Source organism: Thunnus thynnus, chromosome 11, assembly GCF_963924715.1.
Source record: "Thunnus thynnus chromosome 11, fThuThy2.1, whole genome shotgun sequence".
Classification (NCBI taxonomy): domain Eukaryota; kingdom Metazoa; phylum Chordata; class Actinopteri; order Scombriformes; family Scombridae; genus Thunnus; species Thunnus thynnus.
Window position 1 is genome coordinate 1,950,301 of NC_089527.1, and position 17,646 is coordinate 1,967,946.

General features: G+C 45.0%; 1 protein-coding gene and 1 long non-coding RNA gene across 2 annotated transcripts in view; one reads left to right on the forward strand and one right to left on the reverse strand.

Moving 5' to 3' along the window:
• The first annotated feature begins 968 nt into the window (after positions 1 to 968).
• On the forward strand, positions 969 to 14,050 carry LOC137192249 (uncharacterized). The gene is made up of 3 exons (XR_010930545.1): positions 969 to 1,271; positions 13,522 to 13,606; positions 13,961 to 14,050. It is a non-coding gene; the product is annotated as an uncharacterized lncRNA (long non-coding RNA).
• LOC137192240 (titin-like) overlaps positions 2,515 to 17,646 on the reverse strand; it is a 91,955-nt gene continuing 76,823 nt past the window's right edge. The window contains exons 95-109 of the mRNA XM_067602774.1: positions 17,350 to 17,640; positions 16,833 to 17,132; positions 15,228 to 15,530; positions 14,709 to 15,011; positions 14,305 to 14,573; positions 13,855 to 14,170; positions 13,328 to 13,633; positions 12,835 to 13,134; positions 11,912 to 12,487; positions 11,322 to 11,627; positions 10,843 to 11,225; positions 10,501 to 10,711; positions 4,498 to 10,362; positions 4,051 to 4,356; positions 2,515 to 3,859 (exon numbers count right to left, since the gene is read on the reverse strand). Coding sequence (XP_067458875.1) covers positions 3,567 to 3,859; positions 4,051 to 4,356; positions 4,498 to 10,362; positions 10,501 to 10,711; positions 10,843 to 11,225; positions 11,322 to 11,627; positions 11,912 to 12,487; positions 12,835 to 13,134; positions 13,328 to 13,633; positions 13,855 to 14,170; positions 14,305 to 14,573; positions 14,709 to 15,011; positions 15,228 to 15,530; positions 16,833 to 17,132; positions 17,350 to 17,640 — 10,328 coding nt within the window. The 3' untranslated portion in view covers positions 2,515 to 3,566. The remainder of the gene's footprint in view (positions 3,860 to 4,050; positions 4,357 to 4,497; positions 10,363 to 10,500; positions 10,712 to 10,842; positions 11,226 to 11,321; positions 11,628 to 11,911; positions 12,488 to 12,834; positions 13,135 to 13,327; positions 13,634 to 13,854; positions 14,171 to 14,304; positions 14,574 to 14,708; positions 15,012 to 15,227; positions 15,531 to 16,832; positions 17,133 to 17,349; positions 17,641 to 17,646) is intronic.

A 17,646-nucleotide genomic window follows, 5' to 3' on the forward strand; every position in this document is an offset into this window, starting at 1 on the left:
CATCCAGGAATTTACCATTAATACCTGCTTTTAACAGTTTGTACCAGAGTGCATCTCCCCAAACTGTATCAAATGTCTAACTATAACCAATGAAAGAACAAAACAGACTTTTCTTTTTAAAACAATACAAATCAAAAGTGTGTTTCTATAAAAAAAAAAAAAAAAAAAAAAAAAAAAAAAGATATGATCAATGGTGGAGTAATTCCTCTTAAATCCTGTCTGAGTGTCCGTCAGGATAGAATTATCCTCACAGAACTTCAGAGATAACACCAGAGTCCTGTTAAATAACTCCTTTTAATACTTGTTCAGGATTCTGTCTGTTTCTGCTGCTTTTTCAGGTTTTAGTCTTAAAATAGCCTCCTTAATTTCTTGTTCAGTGAAACTTGTCTTTTATGTCTGCATTCATTATTAAACCACACGGCTTTTTTTGTGTAATGTAATGTAATATTCAAACTATTAATCATAATTCTTCAAACCTCCTCTGTTATTTCATCTGCTGACATGTTGTCTAGGTCACACAACAATTTATCCACCTTGTCAAACTGTATGTTTCCTATAAACTCATCTGTTTTTTCTTTATCCCGTTTTTCAGTGTTTGTGACTGTGAGTTTAGCTGCCCAATAATCATCAGTTCCAGGATTTACATCCAAAAGCATTTTAACAATACATTGCTTATCAGAAAACAAAGAGTCAAACTCATGTACATAGAAATGTCTTACTTTGCGTAAAAGAAACAGCGACCCTATTAGGGCTGTAGTCTGCTGGTCGATTAGTTGATTAGTTGATGGATATGCTCTCGTCTGACCAAATTCTCATTGGTCGAATAATCTCCGTGTTACTTTCATAAGGAGAAGAGAGCGACATCAACAGCTTTCCAGGATTAATCCATTATTTCCTGCGGGACAGAGGGACAGACTAACAAATTACCTGTGAAAACTGTATTCAAAACACCCCCGTTGTTTGTTTGGGTCTAACTGTACTCACCGTTTACTGAACGTTTACTGAATCAGTGTTTCTCCAACAAGAACTCCCGCCATTATAAATATTTTATAATGTCAAAAATAACGCCAAATATCCATTCACTGGGAAATCAATAGCGTTTGGGAGTCCCTGTGCAGCGCTGTGAGTCAACCTCTGTGTCGTTGCCTGGGAAACTATTGGTAGCGTAGCTCCGTGAAGGAATGCGGCATTGCGTAGTACGTTTGCGTAGCGAGCGGGAAAGAGTGAGCGGCAGGAAAGTGATGGTGGATACTAGCGGAGCAGAGGGAAAGGTTAGTAGTAAGTTGTCAGTCTGGCAGTAAATATACAGTACAGACTACAGTGCGTGACAGTTAATAAATGCCAAAAAGTCAAGTCTGTTGTTTCCCCAAGTGCTGGAAAAGTGAAGGGGGTTAGCTCCAAAGTTAGCAACAATGGGTTAGCCTAAACGACGCGGAGTTCACTGTATAATTACCCTATTTCCATCACCATCACCATAATTACCAAAATCCCCATGTAATCAGTCTGTTTTCTCTTTAATGTATGTCAAACATTTGTAATTGCCCCACAGTACACACATTTTCCCCATTGTTTCATATCGGTTCAGGTTATCATCATCTCTTTCTTGAGTGTGGGCATTCATATCACCATAAATTAGAAAATAGTGGTTTTCAGTACCAGCATCAAAAATAATCTATTGGTTCATCTACATTAGACTATTTGGTTTTGTAGTAAACAGCACAAGATCTTTATCATATTTAAGTAGGTGTCTATTTATTTTATTATTACACTATATTATTTATTTACCAATTTGCAATTTATCAGCAATTATCACTCCACCTCACGGCCAGTTTCTAAACTTATGTTGGTTACTAACAAACATTCTGAAACCTATTGCCTTACATTTTTCCAGCATCTCCAGGGTATTTATATCCTCTGTTTAATCTCACTGAAACACAGTACATATTTTTTACATTTTTCAATAAAGTCCGGGGTCTTGATCTTACTTCTTATTCCACAGATGTTCAGAGTAAACACTTGCAGCCCAGGGTGGTGTTCTCTCCTCATACTGAGTGCTGTCTCTTCTGACCCCATGTCTGTCTTAGATGTCAATGCCGAAGGATTTGCAATCCACATTGTGACATCCAATCACAAATCTCTCTTTAATCTTGCAGTCTCTTTCGGTTCATAATGATCTCTCAGCATGTTTATTCACCACATTTACAGATGTGTTCTGTTTGCTTTGTGGAAATACTGTTCAACCCACCAGTGTCTCAATCTCTATAAACTCCTCTTATTGTATCCAAATATTGATCCAACTCACAAAACTTTATTTTAAATTCTAGAAGAGATCCCAACATTTCCAGGTTGTCAGGTTTAATTTTGGGGTAAATGTGTATAAAAAGGATGCACAAGGCAGCTTGAATATTTAAATGTGATGGAATAGTGCAGCCGTACAAAACTGCTGCTAGCTTCAATGAAGATATATATAATATATATAATGTTATTACAAATAATCACAACAGAGACATCCTGTAGTGCTGATAATCATGCTTTATTAAATCAATAATGGAGAAAAACTCAAGGAGGCTGCAAAAATAATCAACGCTACAACTCTAACTTCAATCAAATCAAAGTGCGGGGCGACACGCGAGACCACGCCTCGTTCCATCCTTGTCAAATGCAGCGGTGGTTGTCTTTCCGGCTGCGGTACATCTGCTTGGCGGTGCCCAGCTTGACTGACAGGTGTACTTCTAAAAACTAACACACAAACACACTGCAGACCTCCAAGAGACAGCTCTGCCTCTGCAAACAAGCACAGGAAGGACTCGTGATTGGCCAGGTTGATGGTACTATTGAAAAGAGCCCGAGCAAGTGGTCGTTTGCCAGAAGCAGAGCACAAAACAAAAAAGAAACACTTGTGCTCAGGAAGTGCAGGCCGCTCGCACTGTGAGCATGTCATTGAAATGGCGGTATGACATAATCAGTCAGAGAGCGAGGTCCAGTCGTCCTGCTTACATGAGGGTAAATGCAAACAGCACTCAGGATCTCACGCTCTTATTACAATGCAACAGCACCACTCTCTCTCTCCAGCAGTGCATTCATAGTTTTGTCTGATTGACTTAACGTCAACAGGGAGCCTCTCTACCTGTTGAGGCAATCTTAAGACTTCAACTTATTGTTGAGGCACAGAGTTTAGTTTCTCGGTTTGACAGGGTATTCGTTCCAAGCGAAACTTTCTCCTGTTAAACCACATTTAGTTTCATTTTGTTTCAGTTAATATTGTCATAAATAACAATGCATACATTTCCCATAACCGTTAAATTCGGCTATATACATTATGTACATGTCACAGAAAAATTGATCAAAAATCCTAAGTCATAGTTATCCAATATGGCACATTTTATAACAACTTTAGACTTTAGTCTAGTTTGGCATAAATTAATGTCAAGATTGGTACAAAAATAGTTCATATTTACAAGAACAGAAATCCAGATCTTTATCAAGTAGATTATTTTGCTCAATTAATAAATGAAAAGGCATGGAAGTAGGGAAAAGGGGAAGATTGGAAGATAAGATTTTTGTTTTTACACTGATCGAATGCTAATGTGAACAGTTGCTGTGTCGGATCCAAGCTCGTTGGACAGTTTGAGAGTGTAGGTTCCAGCATCTTCCACCTTCACCCCGGTGATGATGAGGGTGGTTAGGTCCTCTGTGGTCTCGATGTGGAAGCGGCCGCCAGCAGTCACCTCGATGGTTTTGCCACCGCGGGACCACTCAATGTGTTTGGCGTCGCCAGAGAAGGCACAGGCCACTGTCAGGACTTTGCCTGGCTCGATGCTGATGTCCTCCGGCAAGGCCTCAATCCTGGGAGCAGAACCTGGAAGTTGGAAAGAGGCACAGTACATGTACATCAGTGCACCCAAAAATGTGTTCATTCACTACACAATAATAGAAAGAGTGGAAGGGAAATTTTCTTTTTAATCTGTAAACTTTAAATTAAGGTAAAAAAGAAGATTTTATAGAGATGAGGAATATTCTCTTGGCCACTATAAAACAAGTCTGTCTTACCAATCGCTCTGAAGGAGGATCCTTCCATGTGGGAAGCCATCTCCGTGAGGCTGCTGGAGCTCATAGCATACGACTCAGAAGCCATGGACGACATGCTGGACATGGACATGGTCTCACACTTCATCTCAGCTGCCATGCTGCTGAAGGAGCTGGACTCCATCATGGATGACATCATTGCCTGATGGGCGGAGGCGGAGGAGAAGGAGGACGATTCTTCCATCGTGTGCATTTCTTTCTTCATCATCATGGATGAGCTCATGGATGATGACGACTCCTTGTGACTCATCATCATCGATCCTGTTGAGGCTAGAGATGGAAACAGAGGATATGTAAATGTTCAGAGTGACTTTTAAGTAAGGATATCAGAATTTTTTATAGAAATATAATAAAATTAACATGTAATTGCAGTAAACCAGCTTGGAAGGAATACTTAAGGCAGTTTCTCACCTTTAAGCGCCAGTTGCTGCTCACGGTAGGCGGTGATCTTCATGCGTATGGACTGGAACACTTGTCCAGTGAATGAGAAGGAGGATTTTGAGACTCCTCCCTCTGATGTCATCTCACAGGTATACTCCCCCTGGTCACTGTCTGTCAGGTCATGGATTACGAGGCTGCAGGAGCCCTCAGAGTAATGCATCTCAAAGCGGCTGCTCTGTGAAAGCCTCCTCCCATTGACATACCACACCACCTCCTTGACACTGCTCTCACAGATACAGGACATCCTCACCGAGCCTTCGCAAGCTTCAGCTGTTAGCTGACTCAGAATCTTGGGAGGTTTTGGGATTGGGGATTTGACAGTGGGTGGAGACACAACCCTCTTGGGGGACATGATGGGAGGAGGGGACTTCATCCTAGGAGGTGATTTGATTCCCTCAGGCTCAGGGGATTTCAAACCCCTTGGTGACTTGATGCCAGATGGTTCTGGAGACTTGATGCCTTTTGGTGTTTTGATACCAGCAGGTTCTGGGGACTTCAAACCTCTTGGTGTTTTGATTCCTGCAGGTTCTGGAGATTTGACACCCCGCGGTGATTTTACTCCCTCAGGTTCAGGTGATCTCACCCTCTCTGGGGACTTGATTGGTGGTGGTGACTTGAGTCTGGGTTCAGGGGATTTTATACCCCTGGGTGACTTGACTCCCTCAGGTTCAGGAGATTTGATTCTAGGAGTTGGTGATTTTATGCTCAGTGCTGGAGAGGGTGCAGATGGCTCAGGAGACTTGACGCTCCTGGGGGATTTGATTCCCTCTGGTTCAGGAGACTTCACACCTGGTGTGGGAGACTTCACACTTGGTGTGGGTGACTTCACACTTGGTGTGGGTGACTTCACACTCGGCGTTGGTGACTTTATACTTGGAGCAGGAGAACTTACACTTGGTTCAGGGGACTTCACACTTGGAGTTGGTGATTTAATTGAAGGCTCAGGGGACTTGATGCTGGGTTCTGGTGACTTTGCACTGGGGACTGGGGAGGTCACAGAGGGAGCCGGTGATGTCACTGAAGGTTCTGGTGACTTTACACTGGGAGTGGGTGATTTTACAGATGGCTCAGGGGATGTGATGGCCTTGACCTCCTCTTTGGGAGCTGGTCTGTGGATGGTCAAAGTGAAGTGTGCCTCCTGTCTGCCTGATGAGTTCTCTACCACCACCATGTAATTGCCCTCATCAGAGGCTGTCACAGAGATCTCCAGGCTCGACTTGTACTGAGTGGTTGTGACTTGGATACGGTGAGAGGTTACAATGGTTCTGCTCCCGTGCATCCATGTTACAGTGGGCGCAGGCTCCCCATCAATATCACAGGAGAATCTGGCTGTCTCTCCCTCTGCAACGGTCAAAGACTGGGGTTTGGTGAGGATTCTGGCAGCAAGAGAAGGCTTCACTTTGTGGACAGAAACCTCCTCAGAAACAGCAGCAGAAGACAATGCCAGTTTAGCTCCAGATGTGGTGTGCTTGCCAGTCAGAGCAAACTTGTCGGAAGAGTAGGAGGAACCAGATGACAGGTATTCAGCTGAGGCATACTTGACAGATGATTCATACCTCTCAGCGGAGGAGTACCTCTCTGAGGAGGCGGCATATCTTTCACGTGTGACAACCTCATGTGTCTCGGTTAGCTTTGACTTGCTCTCCTCTACTTCAAAGTGGGTCTGGGAAGCATAGCCAGCTTTGAAGTGGGCAGTGTGATAGTGGTCAATGCGAGTGACTTCAGGGACATATGCTTTGGGAGCGTCCTCATCCCTACGGCGAGAGGAGAAGGTAGTATATCCACCACCTGACACCTCCAGGGTAGCATAGTCAGAAGCCTCTCCCTTGGAGTTGGAGCATACACAGCGGTATGTACCACTGTCCTCTTCCTGGCATTCCAGAATAGTGATGGACAGGACACCACTCATGTTGGTAAAGACATATTTCTCACTGCTTTCAGAGATTGCATTTCCATTGTGGAGCCATTTCACCTCAGCCTCTGGCTTGGCTTGGATGTTCAGGGTAAATTTGGTGTCTTGGCCAATTGGTATGCGGTGCGAGCGCATCCTGACGGTCACACGAGGTGCATGATCCAGGCTGAAAGGTGTCTGACTAACCACCTGATATTTCCTCTCAGTCTTCAGAGCAGCCTTTCTGGCCTCGTAACGGGACATGATGTCAAATCGGGCAGATCGCTCAAACCTGGATGAGGAGCGGGATGACCTCTCAACTGACCTAATGGGACTGGGAGAGCGGGGGCGGGTCCTCTCTGGGGTGGGGGACCTCCTCTCCACAATCATGCCCTCTACTTCCACAGGAGGCCTGGCACGTGGTGGTCGGATCAGCTCTGACACTGGACGCATCAGCTCGATGTATGTGGGAGACAGTGACCTTCTCCTCCTCATAAACTGAGAAATGGTACGTTTCTTCTTTGTCTCAGTAACCTCAACAGCCTCATGCCTGACTTCGTGCCTCCTCTCTTCATGTTCTGCGGCACGCCGTTCAATGCGGATGGGGCTGCCAGCAGGGGAGGCAGAAAAGCCAAGCTCCAGTTCATCCTCCAGCATCATTTTCTCTTCCTCTGTTCTCCTCATGGAAAGGTGGTCATCCACAGGCATCAGCAGCTCTTCATCACTCAGATCTCCCAGAGATCTTCTCCTGGATCTGAAGGAGACCTCAGATTCGGGCGAAGGTGAGCGGCGGGCGGGCCTGACAGTCTCCAGGTCATCCAGAGTGAGTTTTGGAATACGCCATCTTGGTCTGTACTGGTCAGTGATTCTGGGGAGGGGCATGACGTAGAACTGCTCCCACCTGGACAGGCGTATGCGTCTCTGTCTCTTCTGCACAATCCTCTCCATCCTCTCTGGAATCTCATACTGGTCTCTCAGCTTCCTGTACCACTTCATGTCAGAGAGAGGCACAAACTGTTTAATAGCTTTGTCCTCATCCAGATCTCTGGGATCGTGAACCACAGGCTCTGGGATCTCATAGGGCATGAAGATCCTTCTCTCTTCCTCCAGCTTCTTGGTCTCAGACTTCTCCACTGTGATGTCGAACTCACCCTCGACATTCTTGGTGCTCACAGCAGGTTTGTACATCTCTGCCGCGAATTTCAATGCCTCTTGGGCCGTCGGGTTGAGAGGTACGGCATCCTCTCTGGCAACAATTTGCTGAGCCATCTTGTTAGTCTTTTCAATTTGTTTCTGGATGTGTCTGTATTTCTCCTCCTCACTCTTGTACTCTCTCCTTGTGTAAGTAAGGCGGCCCACCTTCAGTGTAGCCTGGCAGCTTGTAGAGCCAGCAGAGTTGGTTGCAGTCACTTTGTACACACCAGAGTCCTCAAGCAGAGTCTCTCTGATGTGCAGGACATGGTAGTCAATGTCCTCTTCTATGACTGCAACCTTGGGACCAAACTGAAGTGGATGGCCATCCTTCTCCCATTTCAGAGTAGGAGTCGGGATTCCTGAAACTCTGAGCTCGAAGCGGACACTGTGTCCCTCAACACACTCAACATTAGCCAGCAGACGTTTGAACATGGGCCTCATAGTTTCCTCCATTACAGGATGAGGTGTCACCGTGAGACGGGCCTTGCAGCTGTCTTCTCCAAACTTGTTGTGGGCCATGACGGTGTATTCGGCATCATCACTCATGTCTAAGTTGTGAATCATAAGTTGGTACAGACCCTTGTCACTGGTGAATGTGTACTTGCTGTCATCATCACCTGGCTTGATTCTCTCTCCATTCTTCAGCCATGTTACATGAGGCTCAGGGTGTACAGTAATAGTGACACCGAAGCGCACATCTTCGCCAATGTAGGCAGCACGATTGTACAGCGGCAAAGTGAACTCTGGTGGCCTCTGAAGGATTTTAGTCCTGTCAACCTTTCTCCTCAGTTTCTTGATGGAACGGCTGATGTAGTACTCCCTGATGCTCCTCACAGTCTCAACAAAGAGCTCTCCATAAGCACTGTCCTCTCCATCATCACTCACAACCTTGCATCTGTACACACCATTATCACAATCTTCAATGTCCTTCACATAGATGCTGGCAAAACCATTGCTGTAAGTAATCTCATACTTGGGGCTTGGGTGTAGCTGACGGTTACCAAAGTACCATGACACCTGTGTACTCTTGTCATAGTTGGTGATGCTACAAGTGAATCTGACATGGCCACCTTCCTCGCCTGAGCTATGCATGACTGGACCAGCACGCAGGCCATGGTACTCAGTTCCAATCTTCACTTTACCCACGGCCAATCCTCTGTGGTTCTTGAAGGCGCCGCCATAGGCCACACGAGCCGCTGATACAATAGTTTCTGTCCTCTTTACCAGAGTCTGGTAGTATCTCCTGTGTCTCAGTGTCCTAATTATCTTGTTGCTGATATGCTCCATCTTCATCTTGAGCCATGGGTGTTCCAGAGCCTCATGGGCTGTCATGCGGAGCCTCCTGTCCTTGATTAGAAGTCTGTCCACAAAGTCCATAGCCTCCAGGCTTATGTCATTAAATGCTTCACTGTCAAAGACGTACTCACAGTTGGAGATGTTCTCAATCATCTTTGTAGTGGACTCTGCAGCAAATGGATTGAGGCCACTGAGCAGGACATAGGCCATCACACCAACAGACCTCATATCAGTGGCTGTTGTGACCAAGTCATGGCGGTGAATCTCAGGGGCACAGTACTCCGGAGCTGAGAACATCAGTCTGATGTTTTCTCCTGGCACCAGCAGCCTGGCCTGGCCCATCTCAATAATCTTTATGATGGTGCTTCTCCGTGTGGTGTAGACAATGTTGTCAGGGCGGATATCAAAGTGGCCAAAGTTGTGGCTATGCAAGAACTTGAGGGAAGAGCACACTTGTCTTAGGTAGCGTACAATCTCCTGCTCTGTGAGCTCAAAGTTGCTAGTGCCCAGGCGCTCAAAGATGTCTACTCCAGAGATGAACTCAAATATCAGGATAATCTCCTCCATACTTTCAAAGTATTCATGCAGGTAGATGATATTCTTGTACCTTGCTACGTTGAGAGCCTCAATTTCCCTGAGAACCAACTCACGGTCAGTTCCTTTGACCTTGATAAATTTGGCCATGAAGGTCTTCTTGGTGGCAATCTCCACACAGCGGTGGACTACTCCAAACTGGCACCGAGCAAGCTCCTCAGAGATAGTGTATTTGGAGGACAGTTCCTTAACCTTGTAGAACAGAGCCTCCTCCTTGGTGATCTCTCTAGCTTCATCCACTTCTTCGTCATAGTTTCTGATCACAGACTTATCCTCCTTTGTGGTGATGGGCTCAGTTGGCTCAGAAGGAGGGCTCAGGCCAAACTGGTTCTCAGCGATGACTCGGAACTGGTACTTGGTCTTTCCATATACGTTGATGATGGTAAAGCTACAGTCAGCTGTCTGGCCAGCACGGATCCACCTGTCCGCACTGGTGGGACACTTCTCCACAATGTAGCCAATGATGTTGCTTCCACCATCGTTGGCAGGGGGCTCCCAGGTCAGAGTGATGGAGTCTCGGGCAATGTCACTGACCTTGAGTCCCTTTGGAGCTTCAGGAATGTCAGCCACGTCCACTTCAATGGTTTGTTTGTCCATTCCGAACCTGTTCTTGGCAGTGATAATGTAGTAGCCAGTATCTTTACTCTGCACTCCCCTCTGGAATACCAAGGAGGTGAAAGACCGGGTGGTGATGACCTGGTGATGAGGAGAGTTGGAGAGGATCTCCTGACCCTTCTGCCAGGTGACTGTTGGTTCAGGCTTGCCAGTGATGGGGATCTTGATGGTGACGTGATCACCACGGACAGCATGGACTGCTCCCATTCCCTGGAGCTCCTTGGGCAAGTGAATCTTAGCAGGAACTGGAATTTAAAAAATGACATAAAAACATTAGCTCAATATTGATTAATATTCTTATTCAAGGACTACACCAACAGAAGGTATCATTCAATGGATTCTAGGAAACATGAGGATAAGTCTTTTGCAATGCCAAAGTTTACCTTCCACTTCAAGGTTGGCAGTTGAGGAGATAGATCCTTCAGAGTTGGTCGCTCTGAATTGGTAGACTGTGGCATCGCTCTCATCAGCAGCAATGATGATCAGTTGGTAGTAGCCTCCCTTGAACTCCTGGGCTTTGATCTTGGTTCCATCTGCCAAGATCTCCTTTCCACTGCGGTACCATTTCACCACAGGCCTGGGATATCCCACCACCTTGACATGGGAAAAATAACCGAATTAAATCATTTAGATTTGTAACAGAAACAATGATTCCCTGAAAAACAAAGACTTGTGCATAAACACGTATATTTTTGGAGGAAAACACCGAAGTGTAGATAAAATACCTTAGTGACGAAGGTGGCATTAGCATGGTATTTGACAGTCATGTCCCTGATCTCCTCCCTGAACACAGGCGCACGAGGCAACTGGTCGGACTTAGGGATGACAGGCTCAGAGATCTCACTCCAGTCGCTCTCACCACCCATGTTCTCACACTTGACGCGGAACTCATACTCGAAGCCCTCAATCAAGCCTGTGACCTCGTATTTGGTCTCCGCAATCTTCTTAGAGGTCACTGACATCCACTTGTCCCGCCTCTTCTCACGTTTTTCCAAGTAGTAGTTGGTGATTTTAGCTCCACCATCATTGCTTGGAGGCTTCCAGCAGACAAGGCAGGAGTCTTTGGTAGAGCTGGCAATGAAGGGCTGCTGTGGGATGCCAGGTTTTTCTGAGAAACAGACAGAGAATGTTATTGTAATGGTCTCCTTGTTTGCAATGTAGTTATGTAAGCCAAAAGTGACAAACTAAATCTGAGTGGACCTACCGAATGGACTCTTGATGATGACCACGGAGGGGATCTCCAGAGGCTCACTGACTCCGTACTGGTTCTGAGCAGAGACTCTGAAGTAGTAGCCAGCGCTCTCGATCAGGTTGGGGACGCGGCAGGTGTTTCCAGAGACAGAGGAGGACACCAGGTGCCACACCTCACCCTCTTTGGCCATACATTTCTCCACAATGTAGTTGGTGACCATGGAGCCGCCGTCGTCTTTGGGAGCCTTCCAGCTGATGACAACTGAGCTCTTCAGCAGGGCATCAACAACCACAGGGCCCTCAGGGATGCATGGCTTATCTGGATAAACCAAAAAAAGGAATACATAAAATTCTAGGATCCAGGAAGAAATATCTGTTGTTTCTAAACTAACAGATGAAAATGTATGTGTATTACTATTCATTGAAAGAGCATTTGGAAATTATCATTGCATCTTTACATATGACATCTACATTGCAAACTGCAAACTGAAGTGTTTATTTTCATTTCAATTTTAAAGTATGGCTGTCATCACTTAAGAAATACATTTGACATTTTAACTTTCTTGAGTTTTGTACTATTTCCTCTCAGTAGTATGACATTACCTTGGATTTCAACCCGCAACACAGTGTCGACAGTTCCAAATGTGTTGCTCAGCTGCACCTTGTAGCGGCCAGCGTTGGTCTGCCTTTGGACATTCCTCACCACCAGATGAGTGTAGCTTTCTGTGTTTTCAATTACCACATTCTCAGATGCGTTCAAAGGCTTCTTGCCATAGAACCACATGATCTGAGGGATGGGGCGGCCAATGTAGACAACATGAAGGCGGAGGCTGGTGCCAGCACCGGCAAAGTACTTCTCCTTCAGTGGGAAGCCAGGGTGGAACTGGGGTGCTGCCTGTAGGCGCAGTTTGCCACTGGTCTCAATCTCTCCAGCCTCATTGATGGCCCTACAGGTATACAGGCCCTCATCTTCCTGCTCGTCTGTCAGGATGCTGAGGGAGTGGTTGCGGCCATCTGAGCTCATCTTGTACTTGCGGCTCTGGATCAGCTCCTTGCCATAGCGGTACCACTTGATCTCTGGCAGAGGTCTGCCGATGATGCCGCACGTCAGAGTGCCGGACTCGCCAAGCTTGGTGGTTACGTCCTGAATCTCTTCCTTCAAAGCTGGGGCCTCACCAACTGCAGAAACATCAGCAAAGTTTGATTTAATTCACAGCTTAAATCACATTTTGGGGTGCTGCCTATGACATTGATTTTTTTATAAAATTCTTTACAGGTTGATACTGCTCCTTCAAGTACACTGAAGTATACTAATATGCAAAACAAAAAGAAAAACACTTACTCACTAAATAAAATTAACATTTGGTATAGTGTTTAGTTTGTTACAATCCAGGTCACAGTCAAATTGGCAGGGAGTTATTTTACTGCTATGAGCAAATTCACTGAACACACTTTGATTCAGCTGAATTAAATTTTGTTGCAAAACATCATTGTTAGTGTGACCAGGTCACTCTGCAACAGCTCACCACTCAGTTTGGTCTTGATGCCCATGGGCGTGCGGCGAGGTCTGCTGAGTCCTGTTTCATTCTCAGCAAAGATTCTGAACTCATACTCTGTGGCTTCCATGAGGCCACCCATGGTGAACTGACGATCCTTGGAGCGCTCCTTGTTGCATTTCTTCCAAGTACTTTCTCCAGCCTGCCTGAACTCAATCCAGTACCCCAGGATCTCCTTGCCGCCATCTTGCTCAGGCCGGAGCCAGTGGATGGTAATACAGTCTTTGGTGACAGAAATGATGTCAATCTCTCCTGGTTGGCTAGGTTTGTCTGGGATGAGAGAGACGAGAGGAGATTGATACTTGTGGAGAAATTATCAAAATACAACCAGATCTCCAGTTCTACAACCCATCAAAGTTACTTCAGCTTAGTTTTATCTTGTCTTAAATGTCTGGTGCCTCATCGACTATTTTTCTACTTAGTATTATCAATTTATTCTGGCCGTCATGTAATATTAACTCACCAAATGGATCTTTGCAGACCACAGATTCTGAAGCGGGACCAGGCTCGCTCTGTCCAATGTCATTCTGAGCCACGACTCTGAACACGTACTCTGCATCGGGGATGAGGCCGGTGAGATTGTACATGGTGGTGGTGATGTGGGTCTTGTTGTGGCGGACCCACTTTTCTGTTGACATCTCCCTCCTCTCCACGTAGTATCCTGTGATGCGTGAGCCTCCGTCATCCCGGGGCCGGGCCCAGGACAGAGACACAGAGGACTTGGACACGTCCATGATCTCTGGTGGGTTGCTGGGAGGTTCTGGTGGGCCTGTAGGTCAAGTACATTGTTTTTTTGAAACACTCATTGACAGAATTAGGGATGTGCATTGTGTTCAATTTGTAAATCTAATAACAACATTGCTATGTTTCCGTTAAATAAATTACTCTGGCAGATATGTACAGGATGCAACTGATGTTTGTTGTTAACAAACATCAGTTGTATTTGGACATTGCAGCATTGTGAACATCATGGGCAACATCAATACTTACATAGTGGTGTCTTTGGTGTGACAGACTCTTCAGACTTAAGAGATCTGCTAATGCCGAACTGGTTCTCAGCAAAGACCCTGAAATGGTACTGCACATTCTCCTTCAGGCCCTTCACCACCAGGGAATTCTCTGTGACCCGGGCATTCACTGTGTACCAGGCAGCCTTGGGGACTTCCCGCCTCTCTATGATGTATCCCTGGATGTCGGCGCCACCATCATCTGATGGGGGTCTCCAGCTGACCCGGACTGATCTAGCCTGAATGTCATCAAACTCCAGAGGGCCTTCTGGGGCATCGGGACGACCGATCACCTTCACCTAGAGTGAAGCGGCACACAGGAGGTCAGAAATAATATCCACATTTATTCATCAAATGTAAGTTAATTGATACTAACGTACATTTTTATTTGACTGAGGTTATGTGTCAACAAAAACTGTCAGGAGCCGCTCACCTTGATGTAGACGGCCTTCCTGCCACATTTGTTCTCCAGTACCAGGTCGTAGGTACCAGTGTCATCTTTGTGTGCCTCTTTGATGACCAGCTCAGTGATGTCATCATGGGTGGCGATCATGGCCCGGTGGGAGATGTCATGGCCATCCTTGGTCCACTTACATGTAGGAATGGGTTTACCCTTGATTGGCACAGACAGGCAGATGACTCCACCTTGCCGCACCACGTAGCCATCCTCGTACTTAGGATCAAGCTCGTAATCAGGATAATCTGATGAGGAGACGGTATGGATTTGGTTTAGTTAGATTATCCCATATTATCACAAACCGATTGGATTTAGATTCAATAATTAAAAGTATGATGTGTATGTCGCTGTATGTAAAAAATTGAAATGTGTTCTCCTACCGAGCATCTCCTGGACTTTAACCACTCCAGGAATCTCAGCTGGCTCTCCAGCACCGCCAGCATTGCAAGCAATGACTCTGAACTTGTACTCAGCGCCCTGGGGCATGTGTGTGAGGGTGTACTCGCACATCTTGGTGGGTGTAGTATTACACAGGGTCCACTCCACTTGATCCACCTTCTGCATCTCGATCAGGTAACCAGTGATGATCGAGCCACCTTCCTCTTCAGGAGGCAGCCAGGCCAGAGACACCGAAGTCCTGGTGCTGTCTGTGACTTTGGGTTGAACTGGAGGACCTGGAGGCTCTGTTCAACAACACAGAGAGGCATCTTGTGAATATACTGACCCAGACTGGTAATATTAGTGTATAAAATACATTAAAAAAACAAATAAAACAAATATATATATATATATATATATATATATATATATACAGATATGTTTAATTTGTACTCCTATACTAACATTTCAAAAATAAAAAAATATTTATTTGAATATAGGTTGTGTTTTGCGTCACATACCGATGGGATCCATGGCGACAGTGATGGCAGAGCTCTCACTAGGTTTGCCGTCTCCCCTGGAGTTGATGGCAGTGATGCGGTATTCATACTCCAGGCCCTCAATCAGGCCAGAGGAGCGGTACCTGGTCATGGTGACGGGGTTCTTGTTGATCTTCAGCCACCTGTCAGAACGAGCCTCCTTACGCTCGATGATGTAGCCGGAAATAGTGGAGCCACCATTGTCCTCGGGTGGCTGCCAGGTCAGGGTCATGCCTTCGTGGGTGACGTCAATCACCTCTGGCCTGCTTGGAGGTCCAGGGATGGCTACACGGGGAAACCACAGATCAATTAATATATTAATCACAGACAATGTACAGGAGTACAAAATTACCAGACAAGATAGCAGAATATCAGTATTCTCTCCATAAATTAATACAAGGGATAGTGTTTTTGGATTGTTGGAGATACACAATAAATATAAATCTTTTTCTCTAAAGACCACCTCTATTTCTGTTTCATGACAGTTCAGCGTTGATTATGGTTTATGATACAGATGCAGAAGAAGGGATAAGGGAAAAAGAGAATGTACATTACATCAAGGATCATATCTCTTTTTTGTAATTACAAATACGAGGCTAAAAATAGCTAACTTTTCAAAGCAAGGATTCAAAGTGTAAGTTAATGTTAATTTCGTTAAGGAAAACTATGACTAAATATGTTCATTTCCTTGTTTAACCTTTAATATTGATGCTATGTGAACTACTGTAGCTGGCTAGACACTGATTTTGTTAACCTTATATTAAGTCCATGGGGAACATTTCAGATCTATTTATTTTGTTTTTTAATGCAAGCAGATTGTAATTTGAGTGTGTACAGTATGCTTTTCAAATTTATTAGGTTAATTATTTTTATATCCATTGTTCAGGACAGAAAGGTAAGTTTGTTATGTACTTTGAGCAACCAAAAAGTTGCTTTCAAAATGTTTTGTTGTTTTGTTGTCTGTACAGCTCTCATTGTTTTAAAGAGAGTATTGGGCCCCAGTTGCTGAATTTTGTTAGCTCAAAATAAATATGCATGTTCCATGTCTGAATGAATTCCTTAAATTGATACCACCACACCAAACACTTTTTGCAAAGCTATATTCTTGATCATTCAACCTGTGTTTTCATCAAATAATGATAAGATACAATCCTGTGTGAAATAAGTTTGACTAAAATTACAAAAAATATCTTGAGGATGGATTACGTTGACTAAATATGATAAAAACTAACAAGGGCATTTGACACAAGACTAAGACTAAATAAAAAATAGCTGACAAAATTAACACAAGTGTAAGTTAACTAGAAAAGGAAAAATTTTATGATGATATTTTACTTACTAGTTAATCAATGGTTGATTGGACTAGGTGGTTCCAAGGATTTAAAGATAGTTCTTAAAGAGTTGTTATGTGGTTGCTAAGGTAGTTGCTAGGCTGTAAGCATGTTTGGGGTGGCTGCAAAAGTGTTCCTAGATGGTTGCTATAGTATTCAAGGTGGTTACTAGGGTGTTAATAGGTGGTTGCTAGTATATTTTTGGGAACAGGAAGAAAACGCTAAGACAAGATGGTTTAATAAGAAAAAAACTCACTCTTAGCACTCTTGCACTCCACCACCTCGGACTGCAGGAAGCCACCGACGCCAAAGCGGTTCATGGCAGCAACACGGAACACATACTCGGTTCCCTCTGTGAGTCTGGTGAACTTGAAGCAGGGCCTTGTCACTGACTCTGAGATGATGGTCCAGCCGGGGTGGTGGGCATCACGCTGTTCCACCACATAGCCGCCGATGTTGGCACCTCCATCCTTCTCTGGAGGTTCCCAGCTGGTTGTCACAGACACGCCGTCAACCTCGTCGATCCTCATTGGACCGACTGGGATACCTGGTTTGTCTGGATGAACACAAGCAGGCAGTTGGAATCTCTAAATCTTTTTGCATAAATCTGCAATCAGCTACATCTGTGCATCAATGCAAACAAATTGTATAAAATGTTCATAGAAGTCATTGTTTTTGATGGAAAATGTTTTTCTCTGGATCTTATAAAGTACAATTGCCAGTCTAATTAACAACACCTGTACATAATTATCATGTGTAGAAAGTCTCCTTACCGAGAATGATGACTTTGATGACCTCGGTTGCTGTGCCAATTGCGTTCTTCACCTCCAGCGTGTAGTCTCCTGTGTCATTGATGGTGGTCTCACGGATGACAAGATGGGTGTATTTGCCATTGCTGTCAATCTTGATGCGGTCCAAGCTGTCTTTCAGCTTGACGCCACCAAAGAACCAAGAGCAGACAGGCTGTGGTCGAGCCTTGATGGGGATGTTGAGGTCGATGGGTTTGCCACGGTGCACATGGATGATCTTCTGAGGGATGCTGGTAATGTCGATCTTGGGCATCACTGGAA